Source organism: Halichoerus grypus, chromosome 6 (genome assembly GCF_964656455.1).
Source record: "Halichoerus grypus chromosome 6, mHalGry1.hap1.1, whole genome shotgun sequence".
Taxonomy (NCBI): domain Eukaryota; kingdom Metazoa; phylum Chordata; class Mammalia; order Carnivora; family Phocidae; genus Halichoerus; species Halichoerus grypus.
The window spans coordinates 158,749,731-158,776,327 of NC_135717.1; the positions used below are offsets into that span (position 1 = coordinate 158,749,731).

The window sequence follows — 26,597 nt, forward strand, 5'->3', positions numbered from 1 at the left end:
GATTTTGATGACTATTAGGCCTGTGAGTAAGGCATTGTCATCCCTATTTTTATAGAGGAGGAAACAGTCACAGAGAGGTTAAATAACTTGCCCAAGGAAACACAGTCGGTAAGTAGTGGGACTTGGATTCTAAGGTAAGGCACTCTGGCTCCAGTCTTATCCTCAAACATTATATATCAGTTCTCTATGGCTGCTATAAAAAAATCACCATGAATTTCATGGCTTAACACAATGCAAGTGTTAGAAGTCTGCCATGGGTCTCGCCAGGCTAAAATCAAGGTGTGACAGGGTTGCATTCTCTTGTAGAGGCTCGGGGGGAGAATCTGTTTGCCCTCTCCAGCTTCTGGAGGCTGCTGCATTCTTGGCTCTGGGCCCCTCCTTTCATCTGCAAAGCCAGCAACAGTGGTTGAGTTCTTTTCACATCACATCATTTCACTCTGACCCTGCTTCTGTCATCCCACCTCCTTCTCTGACTCTTCTTCCTTCCTCTTCCATTTTTAAGGACCTTTGTGATTACACTGGGCCTGCTGAATGGTCCAGGATAATCTCCCTACCTTGAAGTAATCTGACAAGTAACCTTAGTTCTATCTGAAATATTAAATCCTTTTTGCCATATAAAATAGTCATAGGTTCTAGGGATTAGGACGTTGACATTATTCTGCCTATAGCACAACTATATAAACTGGCCAATCTGCAAACCCCAAGGGTCCAGAACAGAAGACAGGTAAGTTTGGGCAGGAGGAAAAGAAAGAAGAGAGGGTTGTGGCAATAGGATTTAGGGACATTAAATGAAATGACTTGTGTAAAATATTTAGTCCAGTACCTGGCCCATAGAAAACACTCAATAATTGATAGATATGGTGGTGGTGGTGGTGGTGGTGGTGGTGGTGGTGATGATGATGATGAAGAAGAAGAACCACGAGTACAGTGAAATTTCTTGGGAGAATCTCTGAAAAGTTGCAGTTAGTGTATAAAGGGCAAGTTTGAGGTGACAAAGGCTAATTTTTGCAAAGTTAAATATCTGACCTGAACTGGAATAGCATTCCTTTCAATCTAAATGTTATTCAGTGTTGTGGATATGTTATGGACTGAATGTTTATGCCTCCTCCGATTCACATGTTACATCTAATCTCCACTGTGATAGTATTAGGAAGCGAGACCTCTAGGAGGTGATTATGTCATGATGCTGGAGCCTTCATGAAAGGGATTAGTGCCTTAAAGAGAAACCAGAGAGCTAGTTTACTGTCCACTGTGGGAGAATACAACCAGAAGTCTGCAACCAGCAGAGGACCCTTGCCAGACCTGGACCATACTGTCACCCTGATCTCAGATTTCCAGTCTCCTGGAAATAAATTTCAGTTGTTGAGAAGCCACCTCCCAGTCTATGGTAATTTTTTATAGCAGCCCAAACTGACTGAAGGCAGGATACACTGCCATTTCACATTTATCAGTAATATATGTACGTTTATTTTCTAACTCCTGTCAACATGGATGGCTGAAGCTACAGATTCTTCCAGCATGTGCCTTTTTTTTGTATTTTCTGTTCGGAGTTTTTCTGGTGTTTTCATCGATCTGAAATCTTTAGAGAGTCCTTTAGGCAAAGAGATACTGATATTGATTTAGATGGGATTAATGTTCTCTTAGTGCCCCCATGACTTACAGCAGGGCTCACAACACATGTTTTATTGCAATCACTTATTTGGCATTAGGATCCTCAATATGCAGGTTGTTTTTATTGATCCATAAAGTCAGGGGAAACCTATCTGTCCTGGAAAGTTTTATACTGAGTTGAAAATGAAACAAGCCACACAGCCTGAGATTTATGTTTCTGAAAATGATGTGCCTTCTTTTAAGTAGGACATAACTTAATGAGTTTAGTGTAAGAGGCAAAAGATGCACCTAGTCATGTGGGAAAATACACCTTTGGGTGTCTGGAAACCCCATAGTTAGTTAGCTGTGTTTTCTTAGTATCTGTAGGACCAACTATGAGTAAGGCACTTAGAAATTTTTATTTTCCATTTATCCACCTATAAATAGTTTTTTCATTTATTAACTCATTCATTCAACAATACATTTTTATTGAAGCATGATTAGCATACATGCTAATATTAGTTTCAGGTGTACAACGTACTGATTCAACAATTCTATATGTTACTCAGTTCTCACCATGGTAAGTGTAGTCACCATCTGTCACCTTATAACATTATTACAATATTGTTGACTGTATTCCTCATGTTATACTTTTCATCTGTGACTTACTTATTTTATAACTGGAAGTTTGTACCTCATAATCCCCTTTAACTATTTCATCCGTTCCCCTACCCGTTCCCCTATGGCAACAACCAGTTCATTCTCCATACTTAAAAGTCGGTTTTTTTGGTGTTTCTTTGTTAATTTGTTTTGTTTTGTAGATTCCACATATAAGAGAAGTCATATGGTATTTGTCTTTCTCTGTCTGAATTATTTCATTTAGCATAATACCCTCTAGGTCCATCCATGTTGTCACAAATGGCAAGGTTTCATTCTTTTTTATGGCTGAGTAATATTCCTGTGTGTGTGTGTGTGTGTGTGTGTGTGTGTGTGTGTGTGTGTGTGTATCAACTCTTGATTCATCTATGGATGGACACTTGGGTTGCTTCTGTATCTTGGCTATTGTAAATAATGCTGCAATAAACATAGGGGTGCATATATCTTTTTGAATTAGTGTTTTTGTTTTCTTTGGGTGAACATCTAGTAGTGGGATTATTGGATCATATGGTATTTCTATTTTTAATTTTTTGAGGAAACTTCATACTGTTTTCTACATTTTCACCAACAGTGCATGAGGGTTCCTTTTTCTCCGTATCCTCTCCAACACTTGTTTATCTTGTCTTTTTTATTCTAGCCATTCTGGCTGGTGTAAGGTGATATTTCATTGTAGTTTTGATTTTCATTTCCCTTATGATGAGTGAGGTTGAGTACTCTTTTATGTGTCTGTTGGCCATTTGTATATCTTTGGAAAAATGTCTTTTCGGGTTCTTTGCACATTTTAAAATCAGATTAGTTGGGGTTTTTTTGTTTGATTTTGGTTTGGTTTTTTGTTTGTTTTTTGGTATCAAGTTGTATCAGTTCTTTATATATTTTAAAATATTAACCCTTATTGGATATATCTTCTCCCATTCAGTAGGTTGTCTTTTTATTTTGTTGATGGTTCTTTTGCTGTGCAAAAGCTTTCTGTTTTGGTGTAGTCCCAATAGTTTATTTGTGCACTTGTTTCTCTTGCCCAAGGAGAGATATCTAGTAAAATGTTGCTAAGGTTGATATCCAAGATATTACTGCCTGTGTTCTCTTCTAGGATTTTTATGGTTTCAGGTGTCACATTTAGGTCTTTTGTCCATTTTGAGTTTATTTTTGTGTATGGTTGAAGAAAGTCTAGTTTCATTCTTTTGTACGTAGCTGTCCAGTTTACCCTGTATCAGTTATTGAAAAGACTGTCTTTTCCCCATTATATATTCTTGCCTCCTTCATTGTAGATTAATTGACCATCTAAGCATAGGTTTATTACTGAATTCTCTGTCCTGTTCCATGGATCTGTGTATCTATTTCTATGCCGGTACCATACTGTTTTGATTACTATATCTTTGTAGTATATCTTGAAATCTGGGATTATGATACCTCTTGCTTCATTCTTCTTTCTCAAGATTGCTTTGGATATCCAGGGTCTTTTGTGGTTCCATACAAATTTTAGTATTATTTGTTCTAGTTCTATGAAAAATGCTGTTGGTATTTTGATAGGAATTGCATCAAGTCTGTAGATTGCTTTGGACATTTTAACAATATTAATTCTTCCAGTCCATCAGCATGGAATATCTTTCCATTTGTTGGCGTCATGTTCAATTTCTTTCATCAATTCATTCAACAAATACTTTTAATGTATTGTGTGCCAAGTATTACACTGTAGTAGAGAATGTTATTTTGTGGTCATATGTATATTTATATATGTGAACATATTTTTAACTTAAATTTTAAACTGGAGCATATTAAATTTGGAAAGATACTGTTTTACTCACAAAATGGTAGAAAGGCAATTTAAAGCATTTATAGGAAAAGGGAAGTTTTGCCAAATTTCCATATAATAAAGGAAGCAAGGGTTAACAAAAAGGGAAGCAAAGGGACTAGGACTGCATTTGTGGGTGGATTGCATGTTGAATAATCACACTGTGCATTACATCATCTGGAACAATGGTCCGGAGGAACAAGGGAGATCAGTAGGGGAGCTCTGTGCTGCCTGTTCTTCATTCATTGTTTTATTTGCAATAACCCAGCTATGCATAATTTCATTATCCTTACTTTATAAAAGGTAGAACCCAGACTCAGAGAGAAGTTAAGTACTTTACCCAGGGCTACACAGTAACAAGCAAACTTTGGGTTTAGAACCCAAATCTGCCAAACCCATGCTCTTTCCAAGATACCACAGCTATCATTCATCAAGCACTCACTAGACATCAGGTAATTCATGAGACTAGTAGTATTGTCATATCCATTTAGAAATGGAGAAATGGAACAGAGAGGGTTAGTCAGTTATCGGAGTTACAGAGCTGGCAGAAGTGGGAAATCCTCCTGAACAGATTCCACGAGCTCACTCTTACCTACTCTGCTAGCATACTCAAACCCAAGCTCCCATATTTATCTTCATTAGGATTTGGGGATGAAAGACAATAGATTTATCTCTTTTAAACCTACACTCTTGAATCTAAAGGAAGGGCAGACCTGCTTATAACAATTGTAAGGCTTGGGGCAAGAGTACAAATGAAGTTTATAGACCATATGTCTAAATAATTAAAAGTAACAAATCATGTTAACAAGTACAACAGTTTCTTTTACTACCTTGACAAATATACCTGCATAAAGACCTGAACGTCTAAGTTCTCAGGATTCTTAGAAATCTGTTCCATTGGTGGGGTGTGGGGAAAATCCTCCCCCCCACCACCTTCATGGCCTGCCCTCTTCTCTTCCTATCCCCAGCTCTGTCCCACACTGAGTGGCCTCAGGCTCATGTGGGTGGACACCCAAGCCCCATGCCCAGGTGCCGTCCATGTCCCCTGCAAACATCTTGGTTACTTGGTAAGCATAGATCTGTCTTTAGGAGGTAGGCCTGAGAGGTCCACAAAGACCAGAAATGGCTTGGTGATTTGGGGGTAGGCTGCAAGTGGGCACATCCTCTTGGCCTGGCCAATACCTCACCCTGTGGGAAGCAGTACATCTGGGGAGGCTGATTTATGAGCCCTCTAAAATCCAGAGCCTGGACAGGGTGCATCTTACATCTGAGAATGGCACTGCGGGGGGTGGGGGACAGGAGTTAAACCTGGGGCCTTTGTGAATAGTACTTTATTCAACAAATGACTGATAATTCAGAACCATGTCTTAGAAATGTCTTTATCCCTGGGAATAAATTTGATTCTTCTCATTTCCCACTTTTCTCACCCCCAGTACGACACCCACAACATCAATTTTGTGTTTTCCACTCCTGATTAATGGTGTCACCACTGCATGTTGACCAACCTTGACACTATCCTCTTCCTCATTGTCCACCATTACCACTCAGTCCTTTTGGTCCTAGCTCCTCCTTTCCGACCTCACTGCCAGTGCCTTAGTCAAAGTGGCCACCAACTCTTGCATGAACAATTAGAAGTCTGCTCAACTCCTTCATCTTTCCCCACTCCCATATCCACCACACCCATGTAGCTGGGGCACACGCAGGGCTCCTACCACTAACTCATACAGCACCTTTGTACAATTAGTATACCCTTCCTCCAAGAGTTCACAGCCCACAGGTTGACAAGGAGAGTACCTTGGATTTCCACCCTCCCTCATCCCTTAGCAGTGAATAAAACGCACTGCCACATGTGGTTGCATTGCTTCCTTGCTTAACAGCTTTCAAGGGTTTCCTAAGCCCTTTCGGATCAAGTTCAGACTCCTTAGGGCATGGCACACAAAACTGCTTTTCTCCCCTCCTCCCAGCCTCCTAGGCTGGATGTGCCAAAAGTTCCTACCACGCAGCACTGGAGGCTACCTGCCTATCCTGGGACTCCTGTTATGTGTTCCTAAGGTGTGCTCTTCCCTCTATCTGGTGAAAGCCTGTTCTTCCCTCAGGAACTAGTTCAGATGTTGTCATCTTTGCGAAACCCCTCGTGTCTCATGCAGATGGCGTTCGACTTCTGGGCCCATTAGCCTTTGTAAATACTGTGATTACAGCAGTGATTATATTGTACCCCAGTTATTTGTTTCCATATCTCTGGTGTTGCACAAAGCACAATTCAGCAGCCAAAAGTAGTTAGAAGGGATTTCCAGTTTTTATTCAAGTTTCTCAAAGGACACAAAAAAGCCAAGTACATGGTCTCAGCAACCACTTGTTATCATCGTTTCTTCTTCCTTCACACCCTCCCTTACTATCTCTGACAAAAGTATCTCTCCTCCACTGAAGCGTCCACGGCTTTTCATTCCTCTCCTCCCCATAAGCCTTACCCCTCTCTCCCATCACTTTGTTACGTGGACTGGCATAGCTTCTCCACAAGGAAGAAGAAAAAAAATCCATCCTCTTCAGGACAGAGTAAATTAAGCCATAAATTACAGGATTGCCTTTGTTGGGTGAGAGACTGTGCCAGTCAGATTATGCTAGGTTCTGCTACACTAACATCCCTCAAATCCCCATGTCTTACTCAAAGCGTCTTACTTATTTCTTGCTCACATAATATATTAGCTGTGGGCCAGCTGATACTCTGCTTTACATGTTTTCTTTCTTATGTGATATTGGTTGAAGATGCAACCTATACCTAAGACGTGCATTCTCATGACAGAGGGAAAAAGTTATGGTAGAGCCACACATTGGCTCTTAAAATTTCTGCTCAGATGTGCCATAATCACTTCTGCTCATATTCCATTGGTCAAAACAAGTCTTAGGGCCAAGCACTGAAATGGGATGGGAAATCGTACTTCTCCCCAGAAAGAGGGACTGCAAGTCCATGATAATGGGTAGGAATGTATCATCTTTAAGAAAAGCAGCAAATTGGGAATCTACCCAGGAATACGTTATGTTAATACTATTTTGTCCTGTCACATTTATATAGCACATTAGTCTATAGCTCTACCTAGGGTTCGGATGACGTCTTGCACTGTTTTGCTTTGTTTTGAACACCCTCCATATTTTTAGGAAAGAAAGTTTCCATACAAGTTAACAAAGACAGGCAGATGAGAGAAAAACTCTGTAGGGTAGAAATTGGACTTGGAATTGAAATATTTCAAAATTCAAATTCAGAAACCATCTTGATACCACGGTGATATTCCTGTCAGATTAACAAGCAGGATAGGTAGATGGTTGTTTATGTTGTATATGATTTCAAAGAGAGAGAAGGCCTTTTTCCCGAAGGATGTTTCTCTTTCTAGCTCCCTGGACCTCTCAGGCTCCACTCAGGAAAACTGAAACCTAGCAGTTGTTTCAGCGGAGAGGTTAATGTGGAGAATCCATTAAATAAGTATCAGAGAAATAAAATATCATAAAGGGAGCACTGAGTCCACAGATGTTAACTGCAGGAGGTGTGGGAAGAAGATACTGCCCCTAGGGCTAGGGGGTCTGAAGGAAGAAGTTGGGTTTATCAGAAGCTTCGAGCTCAGAGAAGGTTGCCCGCTGGAGCTGACCCCCCATTTCCTCTGAGGAGGAAATGCTGCCCTGCTGGTGCTAGTACCTCTGGGCTGTGGGACAATGTGGTGAGTCTAGTTTGGGGTGGGTTTTTTTTTTTTTTTTTAAGATGGAAATTGGAACCAACTGCGACTTTGAGACTGAAGAATCACTGCTGGATCTATGTTGTCAGGACACTAGGCAAACAGCAAAGACCAGATCCCTTCACCTGTTGTTGTTCCCCTTCCAATCCCTCTCTGTAGTGCCCCCTACTGGCAGAACATCAGAGAGCCAGCCACAAGTAGAACTGTAGTTGGCAGAGTCCCTGCTCTAGCATTACAGAGGAGGGTAGAGAAGAGGGAGCTGAGAGAGAACTCCATGACTGTACAACCTCTAATACCTGGAGTTTTACAATGTGAAATTTAATCCTTTGGCTAAAGTCATCCGCATTTAAAATAAATGTCCCTGGGAAAGATGAAAGTTTTAATGTTATTCTTCATTTATAACCCATTATGAGTAAGCTTATCAGCTCTTTTCTAGAGATCTAAAAATAAAGAAGAGGAGGGGCGCCTGGGTGGCTCAGTCAGTTAAGTGTCTGCCTTCAGCTCAGGGTCCTGCCATGATCTCAGGGTCCTGGGATTGAGCCCTACGTCGGGCTCCCTGCTCAGTGGGGAGCCTGCTTCTCCTTCTCCTCCCCTCCAGCCCTGCTCATGCTTGCGCTCTCTCTCAAATAAATAAATCTTAAAAAAAAAAAATAAGAGGAGGAAGGAAGAGCTAAGAGGGAGCACTTTGGCTAAGCAGGGATAGATAAAGGATCTCACTAAGATGGGGAGGGGGATGTCAAAAAAGAAAAAAGACCAGGGAATTATGGAGAATAAATTTTTACCAACTTTCAATTTTTGTGGATACTTGTCAGAGTTTCTAGGTGTTTGCTGACCACAGCAATATAGATGAACTGCAAGAAAGTAGATCTGTCCCTTTGGTTAGCACTCAGTCCTACTCCACTCCAATATAAGGGAATATAAAAATAAGACCCATGACCAAGACCAGACTAAGACAATAGCCACGGATGAGTCACTGAATGATCAATTTATGCAGTGATAATTGCCTTAGTAAGTCAGGCAAAACCTTAACTATTGACTCAATTACAGTAGCACCCTAATTAGTAGAGAGCTGAGGCCTGGGTTATTCTAAATTGGATTTTTCTGCTCTGAGGATTAATTAGGAAATCACTAGGTTTCCAAATTGTTTTTACAGATTTTTTTTTTTAAATGATTTCCTCTTCATTCTGGCTCACTTTTGAATGGGAAATAACAGTGATCTCTAATAAATGTAAATACGGCAGTGCTTTCATATTTTCATCCTGAATATCCATTTCAGTTCAATCAGCATCAAGTACCAGTTCTGTGACAGGCACTGTGTAGGGCTGGACAAGGATGAATGAATCACAGTGTCTGTCCTTAAGGCTTAGTGGTTGAGCTCACACAGGCTCTGGAGTCTGTGAGACCTGGGCCCCGGATCCCAGCGCTGCAGCTCACAAGCTGTGTCATTCTGAGCTTCAATTTCTTTATCTGTAAATTGGGATACTTAATACTACCCGTGCAATGTGAAAATTAGCACACTATATAAATGCCTATGGTAAATGTTCAATAAATTTGCCTATTAATAATAAATGTACCTGATATATGAATAGATAATTTTGCTGTATGTGCATTCTATATATGTTGATTTTCTCTGTCCATTGCTAAAGATGGAGATAATTTAGGACTGGTCTGAACTGCTAGCAAGTCCAAGATACCACTTTTTTCTCTTGTCCTCTTTTCTCTCCTGCAGCTTTCCTCCTCCTTTTCTTGCCTGCAATCTTTTGGGTTTATAAGAAGTAATTCCATCTAGGCTTGAGGCAGCTTCTTCCTCCAGAGTGTAGAAAATTAATTTATTTTGTTTAAGCCACCCAATCTGTGGTACTTTGTTATAGCAGCTAGAGTACACATATTTATTGTGTTTCACTCTTTATGATTGTTTGATCATAAATACTTTTCCCTCAGAATTTTGAAGGTCTTATTCCTTTGATTCCAAAACTCAGTATTGCTACTTGGGACTTCAGAAACGTTCCAATTCCTAATTCTCTCTATTGTAACCTGTTTTCTCCTCTGTGTGAGTTTGTATGGTTTTCTCTTTGTCCCCAGTGTTCTGAAATATCACAGTAACGTATCTTGAGGTAGCTCTGTGTTCATTTGTGTTATTGAATCATCCCTGGACCCTTTCAACTTGAATACTCTTTTTCAGTTCAGGGACATTTTCTTGAATAATTTTTGAATTTTGCACATGATTTATCCCTTTTTTCTTTATAGATTTCCTAGCTGATCCTCTCATGTCTGTCTTTTCTCTCCTTTTTGTTAATCTGCAAATTTTTGCTCTAGGAGATTTTTCCCAACTTATTTTCTGGAAGATTTCAACTTATTTTCAAATGCTTCTATTAAGTTTTTAAATTGTGCTATCATTTTGTTTTAATTTGCAAGGGCTATTTTAATTTTCATAATGTTCTGGCTTTTTAAAATCCTATTTTGAGCTTTTTTCACAATTAAAATATCTTAACTTTCTGAGCATAATGGTATTTTTTTAATGTCTGATCACTCCACATAGTCTAATATCCTCTAACATGTTTCTGTTTATTTTTTACTGTCTTTATTATTCTCTTTCGTTAATGAATTTCTTCAGATACCCAGTAATCTTTGGCTGACTGTCCATGTTAAAGAATAGGAAATGTAAAACTTCAGTACAATTTCAGAGTAATGGATGGGGTTATCAACTGGTAGTTTTGTTGAAGGGAAATGGCTGGGGGGCGGGGTTCATTTTGGAGTCTCTAATCTCTCCCTCTTCAGATATTTCATCTTAAACTGGTCAGATTTCCCAGAGAAGTCTCTGCTAGTGTCCTGTCTAGAAAGTCAAAACCTGGCTGCCAATGTTCTGGAGCCTAAGCGGATGAAGACAGTTGGGAATCTTGGCATCCAGAATGCAAACATTCACTTGGTCCTCCAGTTTTCGCTATGGTTCCTCTACCCCTAACCATGTCTGATGTTTATACTTCAGGGGCTGTATTATTACCCTATGCAAAAAAAAAAAAAAAAAAAAATCCTCACAAAAAACAAAACGCAACTCTCCAGGCTTCTGTTAAAGTACAGGTGAAGATCTCAGGATCTAACTTCTTCCTAAGCAGCTTTCAACCAGTACTTATTTTAGCATCCCCTTCACCCGGCTTCTAGAGGCCACTGATGCCCTAGTTCTAAAATTTTGTGAGATGTTGTAGTCTAAATATGACTGTTCTTGGTCTTGCCCAGAGCTGGTTTAGGAATCTGCTAAAGTCTGTTACTACCTGTTTGTCTGCTTCTCACATTCCAACATTTTTTTGCTGCTGCTTTGGGCTGTCTTTGTTCCTTGAGAGTTTATACCTCAAGGTAAAGTTTATGTGTAAACACACACCGCCCCGCATAGGGCTCCCTGCTCATGGAGTCTGCTTCTCACTTTCCCTCTGCCTCTCCCCCTGCTTGTGTGCTCTCTCTCTCTCTTTCTCAAATAAATAAAATATTTTTTTAAAAAAGTAAACACACACACATTAATGTTATTTTCATGAGGCCTTGAGAGCCAAATTAAATGCAAGTGTTTAATTTCCCATCTTTACCTGGAAGTCTCAAGAGCAAGTATTGCTTAATTTGTATTTAATAATGTTCAAATAGAAAAGACATGTCATGAAGTACAATTAGAAATGACCAATGGAATAAGAAAAATGTCTCACGTTGCTTTGTATTTCAGCAGCTTTATCGCCTTAATCCTATGAAGAGGCTTTAAAATCTTTACCAAACGGTCAGAACTCTAAATATTATGTATATTATATATTTGGTCTGATAGTTATCTCATCCTTTTACTCATAACAGCTACACTTAAGATAAGAAGTTAGTTATTGCATTGCGGTACCTAAAGCCCAAAAAAACTCTCAAAATAGGCCTTGTCACATAAAAAATTAATTGGTTGCTTTGTTCCTACTTAGATTTTCATTAATTTGAGGACATAATTTAAGTGACAGTTAACTGTATCACCTTTCTTCTCCTTGTTAAAAAATAAATCTCTATTTAAAAGTCTAATTGAGAAAGTTTTCTGAAATATTTTTCAAAGCATTAGATTTCACTATTCTTTTTGTATTATGAAATAATACAACTTTAGCCATCAGAAAAGACTCGCATATTGGTCACCCATTGCTACATAAGATTCTATCACAAAATTAACTTAAAACACATTTTATTTGTTCCTGATTCTTTTATTTAAGCAGTTGTCCTGAGTTAAGCTGGCCAGTTCTTCCACTGGTCCCATGTGGAGTCAGTATTTGGTTGCAATCATTCCATAGGGGAAGGTGGGCAGACAATGAACGTGTAGATACATCTCCCCCCCCGCCAAAAAAAAAAGTTCAGAAAGTAAAACATAAGAAAAAAAGATAAAACAAGGTAATAGAAGAGAGAGAGACTTGAGGGACAGGAGGGTAACTATCCTAGCTAAGGTATTAAAGGTGACATTTAAGTTGAGACCCAAATGTTGGAAAGAAACAAGTTGTGCAAAAACCTGGGAGTTGTATGAACAAAAGCCCTGGACAGTATCAAGCTGGGTTTTTTCAAGGGCAGAACAAAAGGCAATGTTGCTGGTTTATAATGAGCAAGAGGAAGAAGAGAAGAAATAAGCGCATTGGTGTAGGCAGGACCAGACCATGTAGCAGGAGCATGTAGACCATGGAAAGGAGTTTAGGCTTTATTCCAAATCTATGGGAAGTTGGTGAAGAGTTTTAAGCAGAAGAGGGATGAGATTTTGTTTTAAAAGATCCTTGCTATAGAGAGAATGAACTGATGGGAGAAAGTGAAATTGGAATAGTTAGGAAATTATTACAGTGCTCTTGGAAACAACTTCAAAGCAAAGAAGGTGATAAGATTCAGGATAACATTTGGGAAGAGGAACTCAAAGAATTTGATTGGATATTGAACATGAGAGAAAGAGAGGATAGAGGATGCATCTCAAGTTTATGACTTGAGAAATTGGATGTGTCACAGTGCCATTTTTTTAAGATGGAAAAGATGAGGGGGAAAGCAGATTACCTTACAAGGGTATAGATCAAGAATTCTATTTGGGACATGTTGGGTTTGAGTTGTCCAGTCACCTACCAACTAGGTTTGATGATCTATCTCAATACTTTATAGTCTCACTTTGTGATTAACCCCATCCTTGGGCAACCAAGACATATGACCCTCATTTTCCTGACAAGTAACTGTGTACCAAAGAAACTCACTGACTTCCCCAAAGCCACACAGCTAAAATGAAGAGGAAGACTTGAACCCATGACCTGTACATAGTCCTATAGGGCATTTTCACTCACTCTCCTCCTCCAGTTTTTGTAGTCAAAGGGAGATGCAGGATAAGGATTCCATTATTGAGGCTTTGCCCACATGCTCAAATTGTCATTCACATTTGAGGCAATTGTCTATCTACTAGCCACATGTGGCTATTTATATTTTAATTTTAATCAGTTAAAATTAAGTAAAAGTAAAAATTTACTTTCTCATTTGTGCTATCCACAGTTTAAATGTTCAGTAGCTACATGTGACTAGTGGCTGCCATTTTGGATAGCATAGATAAAGAACATTTTCATTATCTCAGAAATTCCTATTCAACAACACTGGACTGTAGATAATTTGTACTAAATTAATTGTGAAGTGTAGTCATATCTTAATAGCTATTGCCTAAGAGGAAAGTTTAAAAAATAAAACACGAGTTGGTATTTGTTTAAAAGTAACACATTTAGGGGCGCCTGGGTGGCTCAGTCGTTAAGCGTCTGCCTTTGGCTCAGGTCATGGTCCCAGGGTCCTGGGATCGAGCCCCGCATCGGGCTCCCTGCTCTGCGGGAAGCCTGCTTCTCCCTCTCCCACTCCCCCTGCTTGTGTTCCCTCTCTCGCTGTGTCTCTCTCTGTCAAATAAATAAAATCTTAAAAAAAAAATAAAAGTAACGCATTTAATGATAAGCTGATTTTATACCCGGCTCTAATGAACACCTTTCCCCAATTCACACCCTTGAATGTTTGTGTGTTTCTCATTTTACCTAATAAGAATAGAGGCTCCTCTGAGGAGAAAAACTAGGTTCTTTCCACCTTTTCATTACCTTCACTCAAAATACATACATGCATAACACCCACATTCCCTTGTACCCACTGCCCACCTCCACATGTAGCACTCTCAGTGAACAATTCTTTGTACAGAACAAGCAGAACATTTACATAAAATTTACAGCCAGCATATCACAGTACTTTACAACACTGCCATGGATGGCTGGCTGCAGGAAAACATATAACAGAATGCAAATAACCACAGCCTCAGGGAGTCTGTAGCTAAAACATAATTTCATCGCATATTCTCGTCCAGTTTTTGCCCTTCCTAACATGGAGGAGATTGGGAGGCTCATCAAGTGAAAATTGAGGGCTGCTGACCTCCAGAGAAAGCAGGAGTAGAGACCCTAGAGGGGAATCTGTAGGAACTTCAGGCTCAGGTTTGCCTATTACTTGGTGACAGGTCAGCAGGGCCTTCCTCATGGGGCCAGATGAAAGCATCCAGAAAGTGCCATTCACACACACATGCATACAGGCAGGCATGTGCTCTCAGCAGTTCCTTTTACAGATGAATGGGAAAATTTGGAACCGACAGATGGGTTTTAAATCCTTCCTCAGTTGTGTGACTTTGGGCATATTACATAACCACTCCAAAGGGTAGGACAAGGAGATATATGTGCAGAGCCTCAATCACATAATTATTCCTCTGCCAATTCAGTTTATTCCTCTCCTTATCCTTCAGGGCGAAGAAGAGAACACACCTAGAACAGAAATTGCATTTTCCCTTTAAAAATTTCTTTTAAAAAATATTTCATGTTTTTTTTTATAGGTAGTACTTACATATGATAAAAATTTCCTGAGTGTGTCAGTGAAGTTTCCTTCCTTTCCAGCCTCCTAGATCTCCCCAGAGGCAGCTAGTATTTCTGGATGTCTGTGTGTCCTTTCCATAGTCATCCTGTGCATGTGCAAGCAAATAAATACATGATTACATTTATGTGTACTTCCTTATATATGTATGTTTTTCTCTTTGATACAAATAGCTGTGAGGCACCTGAGTGGCTCAGTCAGTTAAGCATCTGCCTTTGCTGCAGGTCATGATCCTGGGGTCCTGGCATTGAGCCCCATGTCCGACTCTCTGCTCAGCGGGGAGTCTGCTTCTCCCTCTGCCCCCACCTGCTTGCGTGTGCTCTCTCTCTCTCAAATAAAATCTTAAAAAAAAAAAAAAAGCAACAACAAATAGCTGTGTGACTATTTTGAACCTTGTTTTCCCCTGTAGTATCTTGAAGATCTTCTTATATCTATACTGAACACCCTTAATCTCTTTACAGATGCAGAGTATTTCATTGTTGAGGTATACTATAATTTATCTTTACTCCCACTGAATTTTGCTATTATAACCCATGCCATAATGAGGGTTTTTTATTATCTTAATGCCACTTTGCACATGGGTAAATGTATTTGTAGAATAAACTTCTAAAAGAATTGCTGGCCAGAAGATAAGTATATATATTATATAATGTAATTATTCTATATAGTTATTAATATTATTATAACTAAACATATATATAAGATATATATAATTTTGATGGACTTGGTCAAATGGCCCTTAAAGAATTTTTACTAGTTTGCTGACCCACCAGTAATGTATGAAAGCAGAGTTTCTAAGCCTACACAGAGCGCTGACACCTCAGAGACTGAGCCCCCACGTTTTATGTTTGCCAGAACAGCTCAGCTTACATCGTGCATGTGTGTGTGCATGCGTATATATGTGTGATTTCATTTGAAGGAAGTTGTTTTGGTTAAGTGGTTAAGGAAAGTTTGAGAACAATGATGCCAAGAATCATCACTGTGCCTTCTCTTAGCCCTTCAGTTTCAAAGAGTAACAGAGAAAATGAGATTATTCCACACCATGTATGAAAATCCTTTGGCAATGTGGAGAGAATGGTTCATGTGATAGCTGGAAAGATGAAATGGGTAGAAATATTTCCAGGAAGAAGAAGTAGATGCCAAGGTATAAGGAGATGATATTTAGTCACATAGCCCCCAATGTTAGCAAGTGTTCTCCAGAAGGTCAGTTCATTTGAGCCAATTGTAAGGGCTGCTCATGTGCCACGCCCCGTACTAGTGCTGAGAATACAGAGATGAGCATGGCTGGTCCCTGCCCTCAAGAAGCTCATCCAGAGAAGTCAGGTATGTAGGCAGACAGTTTCTATATGATGTCATAGAAACAACAGCAACGATGACTGCTAACTCTGAGAGCTTATTAAACACCGGACAGTGGGGTTCTGCAATCCTTGTCATCTCGCCTGATTCTACAAAAATGCTATGAGGGTAATTACAGTGTTCTCCCCATTTCATAAATGAGGAAACCAAGATCCAGGGAAGTTGAGGGACAGTCCCAATAGCACATAGTAAGTGACAAAACTAGGGTTTATTCTGTTGACTGTCTCACTTCAAAGTCTTCAGGGGAAGGAAGGGTAATGTTAGAATTTAAAGCTGCATTAAATGATTTTCTCCCTCCTTCTCTTATTGTAGCACCACATTACTTTTCAGGGGGAGGGCAAGGGGATCAAGGAAGACCCTTAGAGTGAGATGTGCCCTGAGCTGAGGCTCAAAGAATGAGTGGAAGCAAGGAAAGCATTCCAGGCAGAGCAACTCTTGGGCTAATCTCAAGGAGAGGCAGCCTCCAGGAGTCAGGAAGCTTCTGGCACAGGGAGACAGGTGAGTGGAGTGGGTAAGAGGGCAGCCTCTGGAGCCAGACTGCCTGAGTTGAAATCCTGGCTCTCCCCCTTAGTTGAGTGACTTTGGGTGCATCACTCACCTTCTCTGATTCTTCACCTGTAAGATGGAGCTATAAAATACTATGTCCTGGTTATTGCAAGGATTGAATGAGTTAATATATCTGGAGTGCTTAGAATAGTGCCTGGCACGTGCCCTATATATTTGTTCCCACTATAGAATCTCCAGGCTCCAGGTACAACCTAGATATAAGGAAGAAGAGAACAAAATTTTGAAGCTCATCTGCAGTGCTTATTATAGAGAACTATTACATGAGCTCCCGAATGTAATGTGGTGCTGTAAAAGGAGAAGAAAGCAGAAAACCATTTAACGGTGGAGGGACATGGGCTTTTAGGCCAGAATTGTCCTGTCAAGCATGGTCATGCTTATGAGCTTTCAGTTATCATCTGGTATTGTGAGTCAAAAATGGGCTTTTTTATTTGTTTCTTTATGGCATCTTTATTTGGTATTAAAATGGAATGGTCTGTCTTAAATAAGGTGAAAAAGCAGAGGAGGATAAAATAAAAGGAACTGCATTCAGTGTAACTTTCGGTTTTCCTCTCTCCCTCTGATGAAATAAAATGTTTTCAGAAAAACCGAAAGAAAATACCAACTAAACTCTGCAGCTTCCTCATTCACTCACATAGCATTTATCTCTCATCCACCAAGTCAAATTACTTTTTCTGAGAATAGTATTCTATAACAGAATCCTAGGGAAGTAAAAGTGAGAGGAAAATACTTCTCCAGGGAATCAACTCACATGAATTGCATTTTATTTTCATATTCTCTGGCCTTTATCCACTTTGTATGTTATCCCAAACTCACATTCCCCGCTGTTCCCAAACCAGACCCCGTGCCTGGACTATCTTTTCTAGGTCAGTTTTCTCTCTTCCTCCTGACATTTGGACAACTCCTGGGAATCCATCTTCTTGAAGAAAAACATTTAATAGCAATTTTCCCAACATAAATCCGAATGACCCTCAACTACTGCTATTCAAAAACATATACCTATAATTTGTACCAGCCACTCACTAGATGCTGGGGCTACAGAAATTAGTATGATTCAAACTTCCTGAATGAGTTCACAGTCTTGTGTGGGATACAGACATGCAAAGGGAGGTTGATTCTGCCCATCTCTGCTGCACTATTATGTTCATCTCATTTATGGTTTGTCTTTCCTGCTAGACTGTAAGCCTCTCAAGAACAAAGATTTTATCTGTTTTGTTTACCACTCTGTAATCAGTACCCTAGACAGAGCCCTCAATAAACATTTGCTGAATGAAAGTGAATGAATGAATGAATGAATGAATGAATGAAAAAAAGTGACAATACAGAATAATTGATAAATCGATGTGCTTACAAGATAAGAAGTAGCATAGAGGAGGGAATACTGAACTCTGTGGGAAAGGAGTGGAGTTGGAGGGGTGAGGAGGCCTACTGGGGGAGGCGGCTTATGAGCTGGGTTTTGAAGGCCGTGGCTGCCAATGTTGATATGCCTTGCACAGTGTCCCCACTCTTAGGAGGTACCTCATAAAAGTTTGCTGAGTTAATAAGCTTCACAATTTATGAAGCAGTTATACTTACAGTATGTCTAATGTTGTACCATTTGTCCACTTCATGCCGGATATTGTGGTCCTGGAAGCTCTGTCACCTAAACCCTCTCAGTCGTCAGTAGGGTAGGAGTATCCACTGGGAAACCCAGTTTCTTGGGGGTGTGTGTGTGTGTGTGTGTGTGTGTGAGCCCTGGGTCATCCACTGGCTGAGAAAGAAAGCAATTTTAAGTATATGCTTTAGGAGAGGAGTCCCATCAAGCAAGGAACATGGGAAAAGAACAGACAGAGGCCCTGAGCCAGACCAGAGCTTATTACCTAACTCCTATATCCACCACCCAAACCAGTTTCACATCTTAAAATTTCTGAAAAACCAGGTGGTTATGACATGGAAGGGGTGGGGTGGGAGATGAGAGGAGATAAAAACAAAATACATTTTTAGTTGAATTATCTAATGACCTTACTGAGGAAAAAAATTTATTTTAAGGTTTCTAAATTGCATTTAGCTCCAGCTCCTTCCTGGCATAATTGTGTTAATGCTCAGGAGACCAAGAACCAAAACTACTGAGGTGTGTGAGCCTCCTGCCCCTGGTGTGATCTCTGGGCTCTCTTATGCTGTTCCAGACCTATCCTCTCTGTGACTGATTGAAGACACCTCTGTATGAGTAATACCACATTATGTCAAAGATTAGATTCATCATCTCCAGTTAACCTTCAGCTTGTGTTTTCAATATGTGTGTGCAGCTTCATCATACACAACAAAGACACTTTCTTCAACAATGCCACAAGAAGTAGAATCGTACATCATATTTTACAAAGAATAAAGTATGAAGAAGGAAAAAACAAAATTGGTAAGTAGTATATTAGTATAACAAGCTACATCTAATTTTGGGGATTACAGACTTTTTTCCTTTGGTTTTATAAAGTTTATATCAATTCTAGAACCGCTCATCATTTATAAAATCTCTACTCCCTTGATGGATAACTCACAAGTGTAAAAATCTTAATATCATTCTTAGATCTCTTTAAAATAGCATGTTACCTCATTTACCTAAGATCATAGAGAAATTCTCTCAGTTTCAACAAATATTTATGGAATGCTTATTATGTGCCAGGCACTGGGCTGGATGTTGGGGAGATGGGCATGGTTCTCTCCTGGAGCATATATTCAAGAAGTTAAAAGCCGACAATAAACAAATAAGTAAATACAGTGAGTAATATGAAAAAATTGAAATGGTGAGTTCAAGCTGAGATAAAGCGGTCAGGGGAAGCTTCACTGAGAAGCCGGGGTTTGAACTGAGACCTGATGAAAAGAAGGGGCTGATGTGGGAAGATGGTGGTGGCAGGGGAGGAGGTAGGGGGAGTTGTTCTAGGCAAGTGAAGAGACAAGCTGTCACACATGAGCAAATTCTCCAAATAATCACCTTCCCCATTAAACAGCTTCCATAATTCATATATATGTATTTTATTTTTCATTTGACTTTTTAAATTCCAGTATAATTAATATACAATGTTATCTTAGCTTCAGGTGTACAATATAGGGATTCAGCAGTTCTGTACACAGTGCTCATCCTGATAAGTATACCTTGATTCCCTTCACCTATTTCACCTACCCATCCACTCCCACCTCTGGTAACCATCAGTTTGTTCTCTTTAGTTAAGAGTCTGTCTTTTGGTTTATCTCTTTTATTCTTTGTTTTGTTTCTTATATTCTACATAGGAGTGAAATCATATGCTATTTGTCTTTCTCTGACTGATTCACTTCATTTAGCAGTCCATCTTCTAGATCTATCCATGTTGTTGCAAATGGCAAGATTTCATTCTTTTTTTATGGCTGAGTAATATTCCATTGTGTGTGGGGGGTATGTATATATACCACATATTTATCCATTCATCTATTGATGGACACTTATAATTTATATTTGGGGCATTTTTATGAGAACCTTTCCATATTACCAGATTTTCTCCCTTATTAAACAGATTATCATAGATCAAGAGGTTTCAGGTGGCTTTGTCCTTATCTCTTTCCAAACAAGATTTTTATCAATAGTTTGAATAATGACCTAGTCAGGAGACAAAAAATCACACATGATTTTTACAGAGAAAGTTTAATATAAAATATATTATTAAATATTTATATTAATATAAAAACTATGAGAGAGGATTGGAGTAATCAGGGATTGGGTAGTAAAGGTTAAGGAGAACTCTAGAGAATAAAGATACAGCAGATATTAGGGGCAGCTACCACTTCTAGAGAGACTCTCCCCACAAAGCTGAGACCTAGATTCTGTTGGAAGTGGTGTAGCTGTGGTTCACTAGGTGGCAGGGCAGTTTTCTGGGGGGACTGGAGGGGGAACTGCCTAGAGGGGTTCCAGGGAAGCCATTCACTGGGAGGTGTTGCACCAACAGCACTGCCCTGTGAAGCTGTTCAAGGAGATACCTGCCCTTGGGGAGGTGCCGTGTGCTCCTGGCCATCACGCCCTGTAGGAAGTTGGTGCCATAGAAGCCGTGTGTTGCAGAAGCCTGCTGAGGGAGCAGACTGGTGCCAGGAAGACAAACTTCCTCCTCCAGGTCTTTCCAGGGCCTTCTACGGACGAAGCTTAACATTGTACGATCTGGTAAAGGAGAAAGATTTACAAGGTCTAGCTCCATTTTTGCAAAGTAGGCAATGAAAGTGTACTTGGAGCTAAGGGGCAAATATATTGATAACTGGTACTTGGCCTAAACAGCCTGCCCATCAAGCTTTCAGGTGGGGTGGACTCTGGAAGAATGCATTAAATATGTTTGTCATTGGAGTCAGGAGCCTAAAAAATCTCAGTGATCTGGAAATCTCAGGCAAATCCAACAAGATGACATTTAATGGTTTGTAAATGTAAAGTCCTACACTCGAATTCAGCAAAACAACTACCCTGGTACAGTGTGGGAGAATTGTTGCTCAACAACATCATGAGAGGAACAGACTTGAGAGGCTTAGTTGAATGCAAGCTCAGTGTGAGTCACTCGTATGTGAAGCTGCCAAAACTACTTTGATCCCAAGCTGCATAAATTAAAATATAATAGAGAGAAAATGATAGCTATCTAGTCCAAATCTGGATACACCTGAAATAATATGTTCAGTGAGAGTTTATGTAGGTGGGTATGGTAAAATCAAACCTGATTTAGATCTTTCTTAACATCAACGGGGTTGTGGATTGGTATATCTTCATATTCTCTGCATCAATCACCCATGTTTGAGACACGTCCTCTCTATAAAGTCCTCCATGACCATTCCAGCTTGAAGGAATTTTTCCCTCTTCCCATGAATTCCAATGGCAATTACTTTTAGAGTGTTTATTTGATAATTAATCATGTACAACTCTTATTATCTTGAATTCTTTATTTTCAATGACATTATGAAAATTCTACCACCTAAAGAGAACCACTGTTAACATTTTGGTGTACTAAATAATTTAAATATTATGTTAATTACTTTTTTCATATTTATCCCCCATTTGCCCATGTAATTTTAACAGACTTAGGGTATACTACACTAACTTTATCATACCTTTTTCAGTTAACATTGTATCATGAAAGTGCTAAAAAAAAATGAAGTTAAATGATTATGGCAGTAGCTAGTCTGAATTATTTTATAAAATGCAAATTTATAAAAAACAATGCCTTTACTAATATTGATGCTATAACTTGCAGCACACCTCACAATTTATTATAACACATTAGTGTGTTGAGAATCTGCAGCTAAAAACCGCTAGTTGGACGATAAGCTCCTTCATTGTAAATAAGTTGCCTTATTCATCTTTCTAGCATCATTGCCTAGGACAGTTTTGGCATATAGTAGGAGTGCTTGTTGAACTGAATGGAAAATCTTTTAAACATGATTAATGTCCAACCATCATCATCCTTACACAGTAAAAATTGTGTACAATGTGGCCATTCAGCAATTATTGCACTTAACTTTTGCATCTCAAGATGTGAGCTATTTTTACAAGTAGTCAAGATGGAGACAAAAGGAGACAGTGATTTGTAAATATTCTAAAGGAATGCAGGAAGTGTTGTATTGTTACTGGTAAGAAATGACCTTTATAAAAGTTTCTCATTTGTTGGAAGAAAGAGAATTCTATCCAAGAACTCCAGTGCCTTTTATTTTTTAAAGTTTTTATTTAAGTTCCAGTTAGTTAACATACAGTGTTTTATTAGTTTCGGGTGTACAATATAGTGATTCAGCACTTCCATACAACACCCGGTGCTCACCACAACAAGTGCACTGCTTAATCCCCATCACCAATTTAACCCATCCACCCACCTCCCCCCTGGTAATCATCAGTTTGTTCTCTATAGTTAAGAGTCTGTTTCTTGGTTTGCCTCCCCTCTGTTTTTTCTCCCTTTGCCCATTTGTTTTGTTTCTTAAATTCTACATATGACTGAAATCATATGGTATTTGTTTTTTTACTATTCCACTTATTATAATATTCTGTAGCTCTATCCATATCATTGTAAATGGCAAGATTTCATTCTTTTTTTATGGCTGAGTAATATTACATTGTGTGTGTAGATGTGTGTGTGTGTGTGTGTGTGTGTGTGTGTATACCATATGTATATATAGTATGTATCTTCTTTATCCATTCATCAGTTCAGTGCTTTAAAAATTGGTAATGATGATCTGGAGAACTATCTAATTAGAAGTGACCAATCACAGAGTAAATTACTAACCTAGGGTCAGGCATTATGCTGAAAAATATGGAGTAAAACCACAAATGCTTGTTGACCTGATGTTTCATTGTCATCTTTGGTTTCATAAATAAAAGAAATAACATATTAGAAGAAAATTTAATTTATTGATAGAATAGTATTTATCTAATGTTATTTTCTACCTGAAACTCTATCTGAAAGTGGCATCTTCCATGACCCAACATTGATTAGAGATAACACAAAAATACTGATTTGTAAACATGATTTGTAAGGACTTTTTGCTGGAGTGTAAACTACCACTATATAAGTTTTCCGGATTCACTCTGAATTTATTACAACTGTGAAAATCAAACCTGTTGAAATCCACTTTCAAAATAGAGCAATTAATAGAGCAACATAGATTTATTTAACAATATAAGTACATAAAATAAATTTTGAAATTGACTTGTATTTTCAAAATTGGTGCTCAAAGGGGAAGTTAGTGAAGTGGTAGATTTCAAATATTAACTACTTTCTCACTTTGCAGGATTTTGATAAATTATAATAAACTTACGGGGGTCATCATCAGAGTCTCTTATTAGGTCCCTGTGAATTCTGTTTTTTTCTAATATCTGAGATGTTTGAAATTCAGTTTATTGATGAGATATGTGTATTTCTCAATAGAGACTCCAGGCAATCAGAGCTTTCCACATAATCATTTATCCATTCATTACAAAGGTATTTATTGAGGGCCTCCTGCCTGCCAGACAAAATACAAAAGCCCTACAGATATTTGCATTTCACGTTTTTCTTGGACATTTAGTGTTAATGTCAGTCATCTTAAAACACATTACTGTATTACTGTGATTAAATGTACCTAAACATTGATTGACCCTGCATCAGTAAAAAGTGAATCAGTGCATGTTCCATTTTCCAGTGAGACTAAGCTTCTGGACTCTAATCAGGATCTAAGCGTAGGGAGCATTCCCCTATTAGCCACTTGAGAGACATCCTTCTAGTCATCATCCTTGAGGTACATTTTAGGAAGCAGCATAATTCTTGACTTGAAAGACACTTTAAAGACCAACGCATTCAACTTCCACTTTTGGCCAAGATGGAGTAACAGGCACAAGATTTACTCTCCCACCTGAAATAATCAAAGGAAAAACAGAAAAAAAAAGTGTAGGAGACTATTCTTTTCAAGACACTGAATGGTGGGCAGCCAAAAATAGAGATCCCTGAGAGACAGAAAACAAATGAGGTGAGTGCCATGATTACATCAGCTTACTACTTTGACATAGTTTCTAGGTGGCAGCCTAGGGAGGGAGAACCCAGGCAGAACCTGGTAGACTCCCTGAATTGAGAAGATGTTGCTAAGAGTCCAAGGAAACCAAGGCAGTTAGAGTTCACAGAACAAAGTACCAAAAAGCAGAAAGTTCCACCAAGAGAGAACCCTGAAGATCATCAGAGGGCCCCCCTTAAGTATTTAGCAGAGTACTAATTAGTGCATGTGTATTAGGAAACTACCCAAAGCCAGTGAAAGAACAACCCCAAAGGATTTCCAGTGAAATTGGAACACCTCATAATTCACAGAGCATTAAACATAAATGTTCTAAAGATCCCAATCCAAAATTCAGAAGTTAATACACTGAGTAAAAAATCAAGGCCTAAATTCTTTGCTGCCTGCAAGAAACTTTGAAGACACAAATAGGTTAAAAGTAAAAGGTGTTCAAAAAAGTTATATGAGGGGCGCCTGGGTGGCTCAGTTGTTAAGCGTCTGCCTTCGGCTCAGGTCATGATCCCAAGGTCCTGGGATCGAGCCCCACATCGGGCTCCCTGCTCGGCGGGAAGCCTGCTTCTCCCTCTCCCACTCCCCCACTGCTTGTGTTCCCTCTCTCGCTGTCTCTCACTCTGTCAAATAAATAAATAAGATCTTAAAAAAAAAAAAATTATATGAGATGCTTAACCAAAATAAAGCTGAAGTGGCTATATTGATATCAGACAAAATGGATTTCAGAGCAAAGAATATTACCAGGGATAAAAGTAAATTCAGGCAATTTATCAGGAGGATGTAACAATCCTAAAAGCCTAGAGCTTCAAACTACATGAAGCAAAAACTGAAACCTGAAAAGAGAAATAGACAACTCCACAATTATAGTTGGATATTTAAGTACTTCTTTGTCAGTAATTAATAGAATAAATAGAAAATCAGTAAGGGTTAGAAAACCTGAACAACTTTATCAGTGAACATAATTGATCTTTTAGATTACTCCCAACAACAGCAGAATACCTGTTTTGTTTTGTTTTGTTTTGTTTTGTTTTGTTTTCAAGTGCACATAGAACATAACCAAGATAGGCCATGTTTGGGGACATAAAACAAGACTTAATAAATCTAAAGAGATTCAAGTCTCTTTATATACCTAAAAAACATACATAGAGAGTATGTTTTTTGACCACAGTGGAATTAAATTTGATGTTAATATGAAGATGATCTCAAGATTTTACAGATATTTAAAACTAATACCTTTTAAATAACTCCTCAGTGAAAGAAGAAATCAAAAGAAAAATCAGTATGTTGTACTCAATGGAAATGAAAACAATATATCAAAAAGTGTACAGTACTTAGGGAGAAATTTATAGTACCATATGCCTATATCTGAAAAGAAATGTCCAAATTAATGACCTTCCCTTCCACCTTAAGAAACAAGAAAAAGAAAAAGAAGGTAGGTAGATGAAATAATAAAAGAGAAGAAATCGAAGAAATAAAAAACAGAAAAAATAGAGAAAATAAATGAAACCAAAAGCTATTCCTTTGAAAAAATTTATAAACCCTATGGTGAACACACCCAAGGTGACTTCCCATTTAGTCATGCCCTGTGTAATTCCTTTCCCTTAAGTGTAGGTAGAAACTATAGCTTACATTTAACCAATAGAATATTGCAAAAGTGATTGTGTCACTCCTGTGATTATGTTACATTACTTGGAAAAGTTTAGGAGATCTTCCAGATGTGAAAGAGTTCTTAATCAGTTTGACTTTGACTTAATCAAAAGGAAGATCATCCTGGGTGGGCCTGACCTAATCAGGCAAGCCCTTTAAAAGAGTGTTTAGGCTTGCCCCCAGCTCAGAAACTTGCGGCAACAGGGACTCCCTCCCTCTCGCTGGTTTTGAAGTAGCAAGTTGTCGTGAACATAGCAGCTGCAAGGAAATCAATTCTGTCAATAATCAGTGGATCCTTTCCTAGTTGAACCTCCAGGTAAGAATGCAGTCTAGCTCAAACCTTCACTTTGGTTTTGTGAGACCCAGAGCAGAGAATGTAGGTAAAGCATGCCCAGACTTCTGACCAAAAGAAACTGTGAGATAATAAATGGCTATTGTTTTTAGCTACTACATTTTTTGTAATTTGTTACACAGTGACAGAAAACTAATGCAAATTTCTAGCCAAGCTTATCAGGAAGAAAAGAGAGAAAACACAAATTCCTAAATTTCCAGGAATAGGAGAGATGCTGTCACCAAAAATGTTGGTGTATATTAAGGGAATATTTGAATAATCTTTTGTCAATAAATTCAACAACTTAAGTGAAATGGACACATTTCTGGACAGATGCAAATAATCAAAACCCATTCAAGAAAAAATAACCTTATTTTGTTGATTTTAGCCATTATGATTGGTGTGAGGTGATATCTCATTGTAGTTTTGATTTGCATTTTCCTGATGATAAGTGATATAAGGATCTTTCATCTGTCTGTTAGCCATCTGTATGTCTTTACAAAAATGTCTATTCATGTTTTCTGCCCATTTTTTAATTGGGTTA

At 38.7% G+C, this 26,597-nt stretch overlaps 1 protein-coding gene across 5 annotated transcripts in view; it reads left to right on the forward strand.

Moving 5' to 3' along the window:
- ANO4 (anoctamin 4) overlaps positions 1-26,597 on the forward strand; it is a 433,834-nt gene that overhangs the window by 305,614 nt on the left and 101,623 nt on the right. For all 5 annotated transcript variants that reach the window (XM_078076469.1, XM_078076470.1, XM_078076471.1 and 2 more), the window contains one exon: positions 18,864-18,970. In XM_078076469.1, coding sequence (XP_077932595.1) covers positions 18,864-18,970 — 107 coding nt within the window. The remainder of the gene's footprint in view (positions 1-18,863; positions 18,971-26,597) is intronic.